This window comes from Dinoponera quadriceps, unplaced genomic scaffold (genome assembly GCF_001313825.1).
Source record: "Dinoponera quadriceps isolate SergipeBrazil2010 unplaced genomic scaffold, ASM131382v1 scaffold690, whole genome shotgun sequence".
In the NCBI taxonomy this organism is placed as follows: domain Eukaryota; kingdom Metazoa; phylum Arthropoda; class Insecta; order Hymenoptera; family Formicidae; genus Dinoponera; species Dinoponera quadriceps.
The window spans coordinates 283927-298395 of NW_014555275.1; the positions used below are offsets into that span (position 1 = coordinate 283927).

Sequence of the window (14469 nt, forward strand, 5' to 3'; positions counted from 1 at the left end):
CCCCCCCCCCGGCGAGTCCTCCGATCCGCGTCTAACCACGTCGCATCGACGTTAATAAAATTCAACTCGTCGCCGGCCTGTCGAGCAGCGGTCGACGCAAAAGCGGGCCACGTTAAACCTCGCGCGCCCCGCGGAAGGAGAGGAGGAGGTATCGAGCCGCGCGCGCGACACCGATATTCGGAGCGCGCGCGCGACCACGCGCACGTGTATGGAGAACCGATAATTACGTTTGCCGTCCTCAGTGCGCGTGGCTGTAGTTTACCGGCGGACATTGTTTCGTCGAGAGCGCCGAACTCGGCCGGGTGCGATACGAGCGATACCGCCTCCGTAATTTCGCTCATTTCGCTCATCAGCGGCCGTTGGATCGCGTCGGTGAAGGGAGGAAAGAGAGAAAGTCGCTTTTGAATGTTGCATGCACGGAAGGGATTCCTTTGGATTTAATAAAATTTCTTTGATCGAAAGAAATTTCTCTTTTAGAATGGAGCAAGCGAATGTTCGATTCAACAAACAGGATTGTTCGGTTTCTCAAACAATAAATATTTCTTTACGTCAAGTAACATATTTCTTTTATATTTGCATCCAAATATTGCAATGGTTGTCGCAAGCGATATCTTGTTTGAAAGAAATAACACTATGTTAGAAAAATATTAAAGAACTTTGTTTCAGTGGAACCATATTTAATGAAATCGACTTCTTTTTTTTTTTTTTTATTGAAAATGTGAAATATTATTTCCGTTGAACCTCGTTGCCGATTTATCGAATTATTAACAGTCATGATGCACGAATATTCGCAATATAATGGCCATGATTGGAAATTTTCAATGACACTAAGGAATAGGACTAATAAAATAAGAAATAGCGTTAATAAAATCTTCCATATAACTTCCCAGCCCATATTAAAAATGACGTCTTCGTGGACGTCATGTTCCCTTTGCCATGTGAGGTGTTGAGCATGTCGTGAAGCTCACGCACGCACGCACACGCACACACACACAGGCCATCTCGAAATCTTCTCGGAATCTCTGATACTATTTCTTACAAATTGTATGACTCACTACGTCTTCATTAAGAGCTGAATAAATCATTTTTGTGGCTTCAGGCCCGAGCAGCATAAATTGGTTGGCTAACCGTTTGCTAACGTTCGCCAAACATCAGGCAATAGTTGGCTAACTAATTTGTTCGAGCAGCAACACTTTTTGCAGTTAAAATGTAAAAAGAATGCAATGCCGAATATGCGATTTATCGATAGCGATACTATGATTATGCGATACTCTTATTTTCTGAGGTTACATTGATCATTCTGCGATGTTACGTGGTGTTTTGTAAACATAGATAGCAACTCTTTAAAATCATAATTGAGCGGAAAAATGTTTAAATTTAAAATGCTTATTGTAAATGAGTAAAACTAAGAACATCGAATTAATTTACGTAATAATATTAAAAGCTTTTTTACACAGGGTGAGGCAATAACCATTATCATCTTGAGTATCTTGTAAAAATAAAAGTACTTTATCAACAACTAGGTAAAGATGAGCAAAGTTTAATTTCTATTAAATCAATTTTTCTCCTATTCTCATAGTTCGAGAATATTCGAGACGGTAATAATTGTTGTCTCACTCCGTCCATAATAAGAACAATAAATACATAATTATTCTCGCTGAGAGCTTTAGAACAACCAATTTTAAGATCGTTCGATTTCAGAGACGGGCTCCAAAAATCGAGAGATCGACGAATAAATCCTAATCGGCGAGATTACCTCGGCCCTTTTTCGTTAAGAGCCGACTTTGAATTAGCCGTGAAACTCCGTCCTTTGTTCCCTTTTTTCTTTACCTCCAAGTTATCTTATCAGAAAAGTAGGGCAAAACGACAGATAAGACGCGAAAGAAACTCGCCTCGTTCCGGATTTCGTTCCGTGTTTGTCGAATATTTTCGTGTTCGTACGAAATTACGTAACGTCATCTTCGTGCCGATTCAAGAACATCTCTCGCCGCAATGTCGCGTATAATTTTGCTGAGCGATAATTGACAAAGGATAGCTCTATTTAAACTGGCTGGAGACGGGGAGAAGGTTGGAAAACCCTCGGAATCGCGCTCGGTGTCTCGCGAAAACGGTCGGTTCGTTGGCGGCCAAAATGATGCCGCGCCTAACGATGGCGGCGGCGGCGACGTTTGAAGGAGCACGCGACCGAGCACAGGTGCTCGGCCGCTCGTGCTTCTAAAAAGCGCCGATGGCCACGGCGCCCGCCCGTGAGCGAAGGCCCGGCCGCGAGCGGAGCTCCGGCCTGTCGACGGAAACGAGAAAGAGAGAGCGAAAGTGCCTACACGATCGATCATTCGTAACGAAACACGCGCTCTCACGCATCTTCCTCCGCGACTGCTCCACGGAATGAATGTGCGTGTATATAGACGAAAAAATAGTAAATTTTGCACAAATTGCAGCAATTTCTCCTCGTATTTTCCCAATGTACCAGATGTCTGAAACGTATGCGATCGATAGCAATAAAGGGCGGGTAAGAAGCAAGCGTTGCTTCCCCAGAGCAAAACAATATTTAATATTAAAGGAAAGATGCTTATATCTGATAAATATCTGATGAAATCGAACGAATTCTTCAGTCCCGATCGCTTGGACCCTCTTCGATTTAAATTAACTCCAGCTAGTCACATCCTGGTCCGTGAGACCGCTCGACTTTGTCGCCTTGCCATTTTCATTCTAATTAATATTTTTAATATTTTTAAGCTTGTAATGTGGGAATTGGAAATACAGAGTGTGAATAAGATGTTTATGATATCAGGCCGGGAAAATGATCCGGGTTCAAATTAAATCTATTGTCACAAGAAGAAGAGCGTTGTTGGAAAAAAATTCTCAAGTGATTTTGCGAATGTGCGATTTATGAAAAAGTAACGTTCGTTCGTCCGTAGCAGACACCTTACTTTGATACTTTGAGAAAAGAAATAGTATATCATGTGAGAATTAAAAAGCCGAAAAACGTTCAGCGAGTCCACTGGATCGGAATATGGCCAGCTGGGATTAACAAGGTGATAAGAATGAAATATATTTCATTCTTATCACCTATATATATACGCGGTATATATACGTGGTGAAAACGCAGATGAACAAAGTATGCCAGTAAGTTGGTTTCGACGCCAAACGCATAAGAATGTAAAGGAATAAATGCTCATCACGTTAAGCAAAATGAACATCCTAAACTAATCATTGAATGCCCGTTCCTTGTAAAATTTTGTTTTTTCATATGAAACGTGTGCAGGGTTGCAAATTCGATGAGAAATAACATGCGCATTTCCTCCATGTTTCGTCGTTCCCTTTGCATAATGAGAGAAAAGGGTGGCTGATTTCGCTAAAATTATGGTCATTTTGGACACACCGTACCTTTCGCTGTTTGAACGAAAAAGTGGAACGCACCGGCGTATTCATATGAGGCTATTATCATTAACTTTGTAGCGGCTACCTCGCTGCAAGAATAGTTTTAACCGACCATAATTATTTCACTGTCCACAATTGTAGTCATGCACCAGCATCAAATACTATTATCTCAGGATAACGGAGCGTGAGATCGGCGAGATTGTGAATTCACGCGAGAGAGAGAGAAAGAGAGAGAGGACCGCGACGAGAGAAGAATTAACGATATTAAAACTCAGAAAATGAACTCGGGACGCTTAAACAGAGGGGCAGAAACGACGTATAACGTCGCTTTATTTTCCGACGTTCATTTACATTCCTTTATCATATCGCATTTTCGTTTCTTCCAAATTTTCTGAAATTCTTACATTCGCGGCGTCCCACGGTTTCGGTCGCTTTTTTGTACGCACAACCGCCTCATGCAGTCGTATCGCCAGGATGCGTGAAGATACGATAAAATGTACGATAAACTTTATTTCCATAAGAATGCGTCCTGTTTCGGTCATCGCTAAGAATAGGCGGAAATTAATACCGCGCAGCCGACGGTCGGTTTTCACATGGGGAGAAGAACACTACTCAGGCGGGGAAGAGGTTAATCGAAATTCCGATGAGAATCAAAAGCAATCGTATTTTTCATGCAATATTCAGACGACAATAAATCGTATTTTGGTCGCCGGGAATCTTTTTTCTCTCTTTCTCTTGCGCGCACGTTTCTCGCGGTCTGAAGCCTGATTTTTTTTCTCGTCCTGAATGCTTAACCTTCCGCTCCATGCATAATTTATACCACCCGTGTCGTTAATTTCCTAAATCCTTCAATCACGAATACTCTTTCTCTCTCTCTTTCCTATCGTATAACGACAAAGTCTGCCTCGAGAAATGTCCTCCTTCGCGATGAGATTTCATGATAATATTGCGTACGATGAAATCTCGTCGGTTGTTTAATTAATGAAATGTCGCAAGGTTGAATTATAAAACCAGAAAAAGCTGGCACTGAGCTGGCACTGAGAAAAAATGTTTAGTATTTGCGATTATAATTGCACGATGAATTAATTACGGCGAAATAAATACAGTCAGGGGAGCCATTTGTTATTGCGAAGGCTATTATAATGTGGCTAATAATTAATGTATAGAAACGAGGTCGTAACTAATTACCATGTTGAATATCTTTTTGAGATGCGAGAATAGGAGGAAAATTTAACTTAATTTAATTTAATTCTTATAACAAAAGTTGCATTGATACCGATAGTCATCATTTCGAAAACTTACTTTCTTTAAATGTAAACTTTTCTGCTTTTATATATATGAAGTCGTTAATAAAATATTTTTATAAATTAAATTTCAGTTTGTCTCTTATGTGATGTATATATATTTTTTTGTTTATATAGCGACATATTTTTATTTTTCGAAGATATTCACGAAATGATAATAGTTATTTCCTCACCCTATATATCACTATTGTTACTTTTCTGTTGGTACAAGAAAAAATACGATTGGCGCCGGAAACGACGAAAATTCGTAAAGGGATTAGCAATATTTTCCCCCAGCGGGTCGAAGGTGAATTTTCTCGCTTAGGTTTTTAATCGACCGGCCGCTGTTCGTCGCTCTCGCCGTTCAAAGGTGAATGAGAGTCTCTGGCTTGCCTTGACGCTCCTTACAAATCGATCCAACTCAGAAAGGTATAGTGCCTTATAGCGCGAACGTAAGCGTGCGTGCGTGCGTGCGCGTCTCACTCACTCTCACGAGTGTGGCGTGCGACACGAACGTCGGCTCGTATTACGTTTCATTTCCAGCATTAGGACCGTTCACGCTCGTTGAGACAAATTGCACAAATATGGGAGAGGCTCGCGACTACGCGCCATGCCGCCGCGCTGATCGCCTCTCGACGCGAATCCCTCGAGCTCGAGGGACCCGAAAATACGCGAGATTTCGAGCGCGAGTGTATATACTCGACGATTTTTCCGGGCATTCGTATGCACGTTAGGTCGGTGCAAGGAAGTTCGTCGTGTTCGTCGGATAAAATTTGAGGTGAAATTATCGGATTTCCACGTGTCGCATCGATACATTTTGTGGATAAAATAAGCAATATCGACCTGCTGTTTTTTCCGGCTCCTAACGAGGTTTTCCTGTTCCACTTTTATTACCTAAATTAACAACTTCTTACAAGAGGAAGTTGTACAAAAAAAAGAACACAAATAATTGCCACCAACTTTTAATGCCGCAACTTGGCTTCCTCAGACACCTGCCGAAGTCTTCTTGCTTCACTTTTAATACTCAAATTAATAACTTTCTAGAAGAGAAAATTATCTAAAAAGATGTGATCTTTCGTATAAATCTAGTATATCGGATGCAATTGGAATAAGTTTGATCATCTCTTTCGTTGAAGATGAAAAACGAGGTAAAGGTAAAGGTTGTAACAAAATCTGTCTTCTATTGAAGTCATATATAGTCACTTTTTCTGTGCAACGATGTCTCTGTATATCGGAAAAAAGTTCAGTTGCACTTTTTGCTTTAATTGAATATACGCGACCATGCGTATCGAGCTGCCGCGATCTTCGTCGTCGACGACACGGTGCAAAGTCGGCATCGCTCCGCGATCTCCTCTTCTACCTCGCGAAATTTTATATAAATTATATATATATATATATATATATATNGTAAAACGGCTGAAAGTACTCGAAGGTCTAACAAAACGAAGAAAAGAAGGGGGGTGTCGCATCCTCGAAGGTATCATCTTGTTGAAAAAGCTATCGGTGTCAAGGCTGGCAGGCGCCGGTACAAGGTTGCGAGCGGCATTTTATAAGAATATTTACGAGAAACGAGATGAGCGCAAAGACCAGGCCCGTGATATTTTCCCTCGAGGCAGCGAGCAAATAGATATATCCGTGAAATATTATCTCATCTCGGCATACTGAAGACAGGAGCGCTTCTTCCACGGATGAACGTCATCGTGGACGATCCGCGCGTTCCTCGTATCGCAAACGGAATAATTCTCATCCTTGGTTCTTAATCGCGGCGGCGCTTAATCGGCGGTAACGAGGCGAAATTGATAGTCCCGCGTGTGAAACTTTTCGACCGAAAATTGCGATCTTACGCCAACGTTCTTTTTTTCTTCGTTATTTTCTTCTTCTTTCTTTGCGAATGTCGTTATAAATATTCGGAAAAATATGCACTGTACAGAGTGAGGCAATAACTATCACCATCTTGAATGTCTTCGAGGAATAAAGATATTTTACAATATAAATAAAACCATTGTATAGATAAATGAGACTATTTTGCAAGAGACACACAAATTGAGGTTTAATTTGTAAAAATATTCCATGAAAGGCCAGAATGAAGAGGGAGATGAACAAAGTTTACATCAACGGAATGTGATTGTCTCTTATTCTCACATTTCGAAGACAATTCAAGGTGACGATGGCCATTACCTCAGCTCGCAAATGAAAAGAAACATAAAAAGTAACAAATCTCAAACACTTTCACAAATCTGGATTGTAATTTTCGTAGGTGGCGTGGGGCACGGCCGTGATGGAATTGCAGAGCTGGCTGCTTTATCACCTGGTGGCCGTCACCGACTGCAATCAAGGTAGAGAAAAATCGAGCGACGTCGCGTATCACTTCGATTATATTTTCTCACGATTCTCACGATTCATTGGTTCATTGATTTACGTTTTATTACGTTCTTCGAGATTCTGATCGTTTTTAAGTTGTCCGTTGATTTTAGTTACGTTTGCCTGAGTTTGGGTCGCACGAAACACGCGTCGTTCACGCTGCTACTTTATCTCATTATTTATCATCCCCGCTATCACGAGCCAGAGGAAACGGCGGTCTACCGATGTTCGATGGTGAGTACGACGATGCGAAACGAATGTCAACGTGAATGGCACCGCCGCATGCAGGTCTCCCTCGTCTCTTATCGCGTCTAAAAAGAATCCACAGTCGTAGCCGCCGCCGTCGCTTTCGCCTCCGTTCTCAGGAGGCTGGAAATCGCAGAGCGTTTCGCTCGGGGTCGCCGTACTTTCCTTACCTTTGCGCCACATTCGCCTCCCGCGATTCTTTTGTTTTCGCTCTCGGTCGCAGATCGGGTTATTAAAGCAATTCAGATTCGAGGAGCATACAAGCGACCCACTTTTTTTACTCCTCGCCGAGCGAGACGCTGCGAGAGGTTTACGTCAACGTGCGGGCACGAGTTTTTGACACGTGACCGCCGGTGCGGTGACCACTGGTGCCCATTATTTCGTGTCTCAATGGGTTTTAAAGACCGTCTACAATAGCCGCAAAGTATGCAGCAAGACGTAAGCAGTAAGCTGGTTGACCAATTGCATTTTACAGAATAATACAATTTACAGCAATTTTGCAGAATAAAACGTTTTACAAGAATAATCGACCGTGGTTGATCAATTAATTTACTGCTTACGTCTCACTGCATACTTTACGATTATTGTAGACGGCTCTTTACTCTCGGTGAATTCATCAGACATCCGTTAACATCGGAAATGTACCGTGCGATTAATAAAACGATTCGACATACTTGGAAACATACGACACATCGTGTTCTGCATCTTCCGTCCCGGCTTCCAAGATCCAACTCCCATTCTGTTTCCGACTACTCCGGATGCCCCACTGTGGCATTGACATTGGCACCGACACTGACATTCGCGTGGACACGTCGGATTCGGTCGGAAACGTGTGTTAATTATTAAGCCGGCGCCCACGAGAGCCCGATTCAATATTTTAACAGCCAGCGGAAGATTTTAATCTCGCACCGATACACGTGTTTCGCGTCGTTATGCATATCTGCCTCGCTCGTCGACTGGCAAAGCAATATTTCGGATACAGGAAAATATATACGTGACGTACCGAAACAATCAGCTGGCAAAACAATCGAAGAGCAAAAACCCCTCACCGATCATCGACAGACGTCGGTCGGCACGCGCTCGTTGGCTCGCTCGAAACACAATAAGTCGAGCGCAGAAAACTACATTGGGTTGGTTTTAAGCATTTTTTTTCTAATATGATTCGGAGTGCAGTCGGTGGTCTAATGAGAAATCATGTGTTTGATCAATTCCTAGAAGTTAAATTCTTTCATTGGATAAATTCTTTCATCGGCTGCGTTCCGAAATTGTATCGGGAAAAAATGTTCAGACCAGGGATTGAAATCGGTATCAGAAATATCGTTTTCACACCGATATTTTTTGGTATTGCACAACAGGAAAAAACTAATTTGCGTGAATAAATATATTATAAAAATTTCAATATATAATACTAATATTAAAGCAACATCAACATATACGGGGTGAGTCATTTAAAGCATTACAAGCTGTTTTCTCTGAAAACGTGCATGATAGGAAAAAATATTTTAGATAAAAGTTGTTTGGGTTGAAGAGGGAAAAAGATAAAGATATTAATTAGATCTTAGGTGGACCTTCCAAGGTCATATCAAGGTCATCGTGAATTTTTTAAATGGAATTATGTGATTTTTTAAACATATATCGATTCCCCTAGTCATGTTGTACACGAAATGTCTAGGAGAATCGATATATGGTAAAAAAGCCGTATGATGCGATGACGACGCGCGAGGCTGCCGAGGCAATCGGCAAAAAGGGCAAAAGCATCCATCGCCAAGCGTAATTGCCCGCAAATACCGCGCGCATAATTTTAGTGGTCGATAAACGACAATAACGATAGACAACAGTTGAAAAACGTTCTCGAAATATCCCCGTGAGTTCCACTTTGAATCCGCATCAGCATTTTCTCTTCGCTTCTGTTTGAAGCTTTATTATTGTCGTGCCGAGTCCAAATTTAAATCTTCGTTGGTATTATTGGCGCGCTATTATTGAGCCTTACGTGGAGAAAATGACGGTAAATAAATATTCGTAGTATCGAACGGCAATAGTCTGTATAGCGTCGCACTTTGAGATTCTCCGCTGGTTCCTTTCAAGTTAGATGAAATTTGCGGAGTTAACGCGGAATGAAAATTTTGACTCCGGTATGTATTTACCGTAACTTCGGTTATTCGAACTTCAGCAAGGGGACGATCATCCGTGGAAATCCGGTCCGCGTGTTAAATTTATATTGTCGATAATTTTCGAATTTCCAGCTCTTATTAGCAGCTTATCTCTCTTTTTATCATTTATTTTCATAAAATTTCGAATATTTTCACGTTTGACGGCCCTGCGGCTGCGCACTTTTTCAAAGTAAGAATGCGATATCTTCACGTGGGAATTACTTGTTGAGCTAACAAATACATTTTGAAATTAAAGATGTAAAATTACCGTCAAATTCCAAGTGACGATTACTTATGGCAAAATTACGGTGAATAAGATGGTAATTTAATTTTGATAAAATTCGTTGTTTTTTATAGTTTCATGCGCAAATAAATTGTATTCATGTTTTCCGACTAATGCATAAAATAAAACAACATTCTTTTGGCTTCACGTGGCTTCGTTGAATCGAAACGACTTCCAATCTCTTCTTCGAGTCGCCCTTTGAATCGCGAGGTCATTTACCGCGTGCGAAAATCATTGCAGTGATGCAGTCGGCGAACGGAATCGGAGGTGGCGGCGGCTCTTACACCGCCGGAGGTGGGACCGGAAGTCGCACTCGCGACTTAGGGCTGCGTGCCCAGAAGAAGTTGCTAGGTCGTATAGTGTCCACCGGGGCCGGCCGGTCGCTCTTCATCGACGACGCCACGGCGTCGTTGCTCGACAACCTGTACAAGCTGATGGAGAGCGTCGCTAAGAGCAACCCGCACTTGGACAAGAAAGAGCCCGAGAAGGTTCTAAAGAACATCGTTAAGTTGTCTATTAAGGTAATTAATTAAAAAAAAAAACGCTAGATTCAAGTAAATAATTACTCCAATATTTCTTAGTAAATTTTTATAGCAATTAAAATTATAAAAATCCTTTTCATGGCAATTTTTATAAAAATATATATATTTATATTGTGTAATTTATATAATATAAATATTATTAATTTATATTATATCAATCATATAATATAAGAATTGACAATACTCGTTTCCGACATTCCCCAGATCGGGCTCGTGCAACGCAGCCACCAATTCCGTCCGAGCGACGCGGAGAAGCTGGAAGAAATCCGGGAGGCCTTGGGAGCGATGGCGATGACCGTCGTCTCGTTCTACGAGGTGGACTACAGTTACGACCAGGAATACCTGTCGGGATCCCTGGAGCGCTGCCGGTCACTGATACAGGAACTGATAAAGCCGCACCTCACCGACAAGTCGTCGCAGCGCTGCGACCAAGTGTTCGACTTCCTGTCGTATCCAAAATTCTTGGACTCGGTGTTCAGATACGATTCCGAGCATAGACCCGTCCTCGGTATGCTAGTCAGTGACCTCAACAAGGCGCTGGATGCCAGGCGGCTTTGATTCATCGAGGATGTCGGGACCACGTCGGCTATGGCGGTGGCGACGAATCGTCGTTCGCGAAGCGGGCGCCTCCATCTCCCTCGGCGACGGCTTCGCGGATCGTGATCGATGACGAGTCATGGGGACGAGAAGTCGCGAGGACGAGGACACGGCAACGAGACCACTGTATACACACATGCATACACGAACACACACATACATACGCGTGAGCTTCGTCGAACGTTGTTTCGTACACGCTGTAGTAAACCGGACGTGCCGCATACTCTCGGTGTGACGACCGGGATTGGGAAGCATCACCGTTAGAGAGTCATATATTACAAATTAAAAGTGACAAGTTGCAAATTACAAGCTACAAATTACAGCCCAGTAAACACAAACGAACGGTAACATTGCAATGTTATAATTTCTCACGTAATAATGTAAGTGCGATGTAACGTGCGTTATATGTAACCGTTACGTTGCCGAGTGGGAAATTATAACATTGTTATTTAATTTTATGGTAATTTTTGTTATAATATTTTCTCCGTGAATGGTGACGCGAGTTACTTCGAAAACGCGACTTCCCCAACCCCGGTGACGACGTGTAGTTTGTCGTAGCGGTAGATTATAAACAAAGGTGTTTTTCTTGCTCGCGACCATCCCCCCTCCGAGCTGGGCACCCGGCCAGCACGTGGCCGGACCACGCTCACTGATTTATCGCAATAATCATCTAATACTCCGCTTACTTTAAGAACATCTCTTACCCGGGGCGTTACCTATCGACTGTACGTACGTACGTATGTATGTATATACGAAGTATATGTGTATTATATTTGCGTCGGGTACACGCACACATACAGACGCACGCGCAGGATACCAATTGCCAATCCATACCAAAAGAGGAAATAACGAGCTTACGCCAGGCGCGGGCCGGCAAGGCGAAATGTCGAGATCGCGCGTATTTGACGACACTCCCCGGTTACTCTCTCGTTTTCGCCTTTTTTAGAACTTTATATACACACGCGAAGAGAGGATACATATTTTTCCTAGAGTCTAAATAAATTCTCACGGTCCAACTGTAGAATTTATTCGAGCACACGTGCGACATATCATTATTCTCTATTCTCATTTTGCGTGCCGAGTCAACTGACTCTCTTAAGCGGCGTCTGCAATAAGTGTAGTAAGCTTCTTGCCACTTCAAGAAATTGACCAATGACGGTCGAATGAGGCAAGAATAATCGATTGTGATCGATCAATTCCTTACGGCCTAAAGCTTACTATCCTTATCGTAGACACTCCGTTCTATACGACGAGTTTTATAACTTTTACTAAGTAAGCAAAAATCGTAAAACGATCGTCATATGTGATTCCGAGAAACGATCGTATTAGAAGTATCATTCACGATGATGCGCGTCACACGCGTTCGAGAAGCTGAGGCGCATTGAACGCACGGCCCTTGCGCACACGATCACGGTGTGAAACTGCAACTAAACTCATAAAAGTCATTCCGCACGGAAAGAACGGCAACGCAAACCCAACACGTTTCGTCGAAGGAAATCGAATTTTCGGTTAAAAGAACTGAAATTGATTCATAAAAACCAGAAATTCTATTTCCCTTTAACGCTAAAACGCGCTCGTTTGGTCATCGTCGAGTAAATTCGACCGAACGTTTTTTGTGTAGATCGTGAAATCGGACAGGTACTCGTTTCGGTATAGTCGGCATATAAAAGCTGCAACACTTCTTTTCTCAACGAGTCTCGTAACACACTTCGTACCCAATAGGAAAATGTATTTCTTGGGAATGATTAAAGAGCGAATTCTCCTATTGGACACCGAAAGCGTTGCCACGGACTCATCGAGAAAGAAAGGTGCTGCAACTTTTATCACGCCGACTGTACATACAATTTTCACTTGTGATCGCGATTGAACATGAAGTTACCTACCTTATCTATTCGTTTTAGATTTAATTATAATTTAATTATTGCCATTTTTGCGAATGACGTTCGCGCGTAGCGCGGCTGGTGCGTCGTGGGGAAACGCGGCAAACGGTGGCGGTGCGGAAAGATGCTGAAGCCGGGCTCGGTCAGACCCGATTGCGTTCGACCAGCGAATATCGACGCGTGCCGTGTAGGACGGATTGTCCTTCGTATTTAAAACCGCCCCCGGTGATAGCGTCGCGTGCAACGCTGGCTATCTTTTTTGCGTCAAACCGCCGGCCGACGGTCACGCGACCGGCTGAGTGCTCCGCGTAATTTCCAATTGCTATTTCGCGTTATGGATTATAACGCGACCGCTAGGGGACGAGATCGAAACTCGGACTCCGATAACGAAGCGGTCTTCTCTACGTTCGATCGATCGTCCGGTCTACGTTCGAGAAACACCAACGCGAAATATTTACGAATAATTCTTCGGTGACTTAAATAATCTCGCGGTTTGAAAAGGTGGACGAATGCAAAGGGTGGGGGAGGGGAATCGTAGGACGTCTCTTTTAGAGCACAAGCGCTCTTCCTCGAGCTTCATCGAAGTCAGGAAAATATTGTGATTAAAACCGAGGAGGATGGGAAGTTTCTCGGAGATTTAAGAGCGAGTTTTGTTGAAAATTCGCATCTCGTGAAGTTTTGCGGTGATTTTCGTGATGTCAGAGTTTCTCGCCGAATTTTCGAGTTTTCCGCGAAAAGAGGGGGGATCGAGATTCAAAATACGGTTATTCTACTTGATGAGCTCGCGGCGCATCCTGCGCAGGTGTGACCGTCCGCCGAATAACGGACACAATATATGAATAAAGACAGCGTATATTCGTGATATATTCGTAGTATATGAATGTACGTTCTCTCTGCAATAATTTGTAATATGCGAATAGGCAGCACCGGCCCGGACAGCGAGCGAAGAACTTACACTTATTGGAAAAATCCCGCGATGCGTCGCGTTCCGATCGACATAATTCACTATTATCACAATCTTTCTCTCTCTCTCTCTCTCTGTCTCTCTTTCTTTCTTTCTCCTCCCTTCTCCCTTCCACTTGCATGCACAAGCACATTTATTTACACGATCGAATACGAAGGAACAATTCCTATATATCCCGATTTACACGCGATCAGATATCCCTCGGACGTGCATACAGGTGAGTCAGTTCAAATGTTACAAATTTATATTTCTCGGAAACAAAGCATTTCAGAGAAAAATGTATCGTATAAAAGTTTCGTGACTTCGTTCCGGTCTGATCTTAGATAGTCATTTGAAGATCACACGAAGGTCAAGGTGCCGATTTCTTAAATGAAAATCCCCACTTTTCACTGCGTATTTTTTGTAGCTTAGAGCTCTTCTAAACACTGTAATGAAGTATTTTTTAATTAAATATTTAAGAAGTCATGAAACCTTTATTCGAAACATAAACCTCTAAAGTGCTTTGTTTCCGAGATATAAATTTGTGACACTTTACCGACTCAGCCTGTGTACACATACATAGAGCGAGAGACATATACATACACACACATTCGTATAAGGGGGAAAAAGAGGGGAGCGGGGGGAACGACTTTGTCGACACACTCTATGCGCATTTTGTACGCGATATACACCCACTTTACACGTTATTTGTGACGATTGTCGATATTAAGAGAAATGTTGTATGGACGAGATATATATACACCACGCCATTAATAATAAATTATTATTAATAAACATATCGA

The 14469-nt window shown here is 42.5% G+C and overlaps 1 protein-coding gene across 3 annotated transcripts in view; it reads left to right on the plus strand.

The window, feature by feature from the left end:
* LOC106743726 (tumor necrosis factor alpha-induced protein 8-like protein) overlaps positions 1-14469 on the plus strand; it is a 21719-nt gene extending 7250 nt beyond the window's left edge. The window contains exons 1-4 of one of the 3 annotated variants that reach the window (XM_014617854.1): positions 5318-5442; positions 6922-7000; positions 9945-10225; positions 10451-14469. In XM_014617854.1, coding sequence (XP_014473340.1) covers positions 6943-7000; positions 9945-10225; positions 10451-10804 — 693 coding nt within the window. In that variant the 5' untranslated portion in view covers positions 5318-5442; positions 6922-6942 and the 3' untranslated portion in view covers positions 10805-14469. Of the gene's footprint in view, positions 1-5317; positions 5443-6921; positions 7001-7138; positions 7260-9944; positions 10226-10450 lie in introns of those variants that run through there. The other 2 variants (XM_014617853.1, XM_014617852.1) reach the window with 2 other exon arrangements.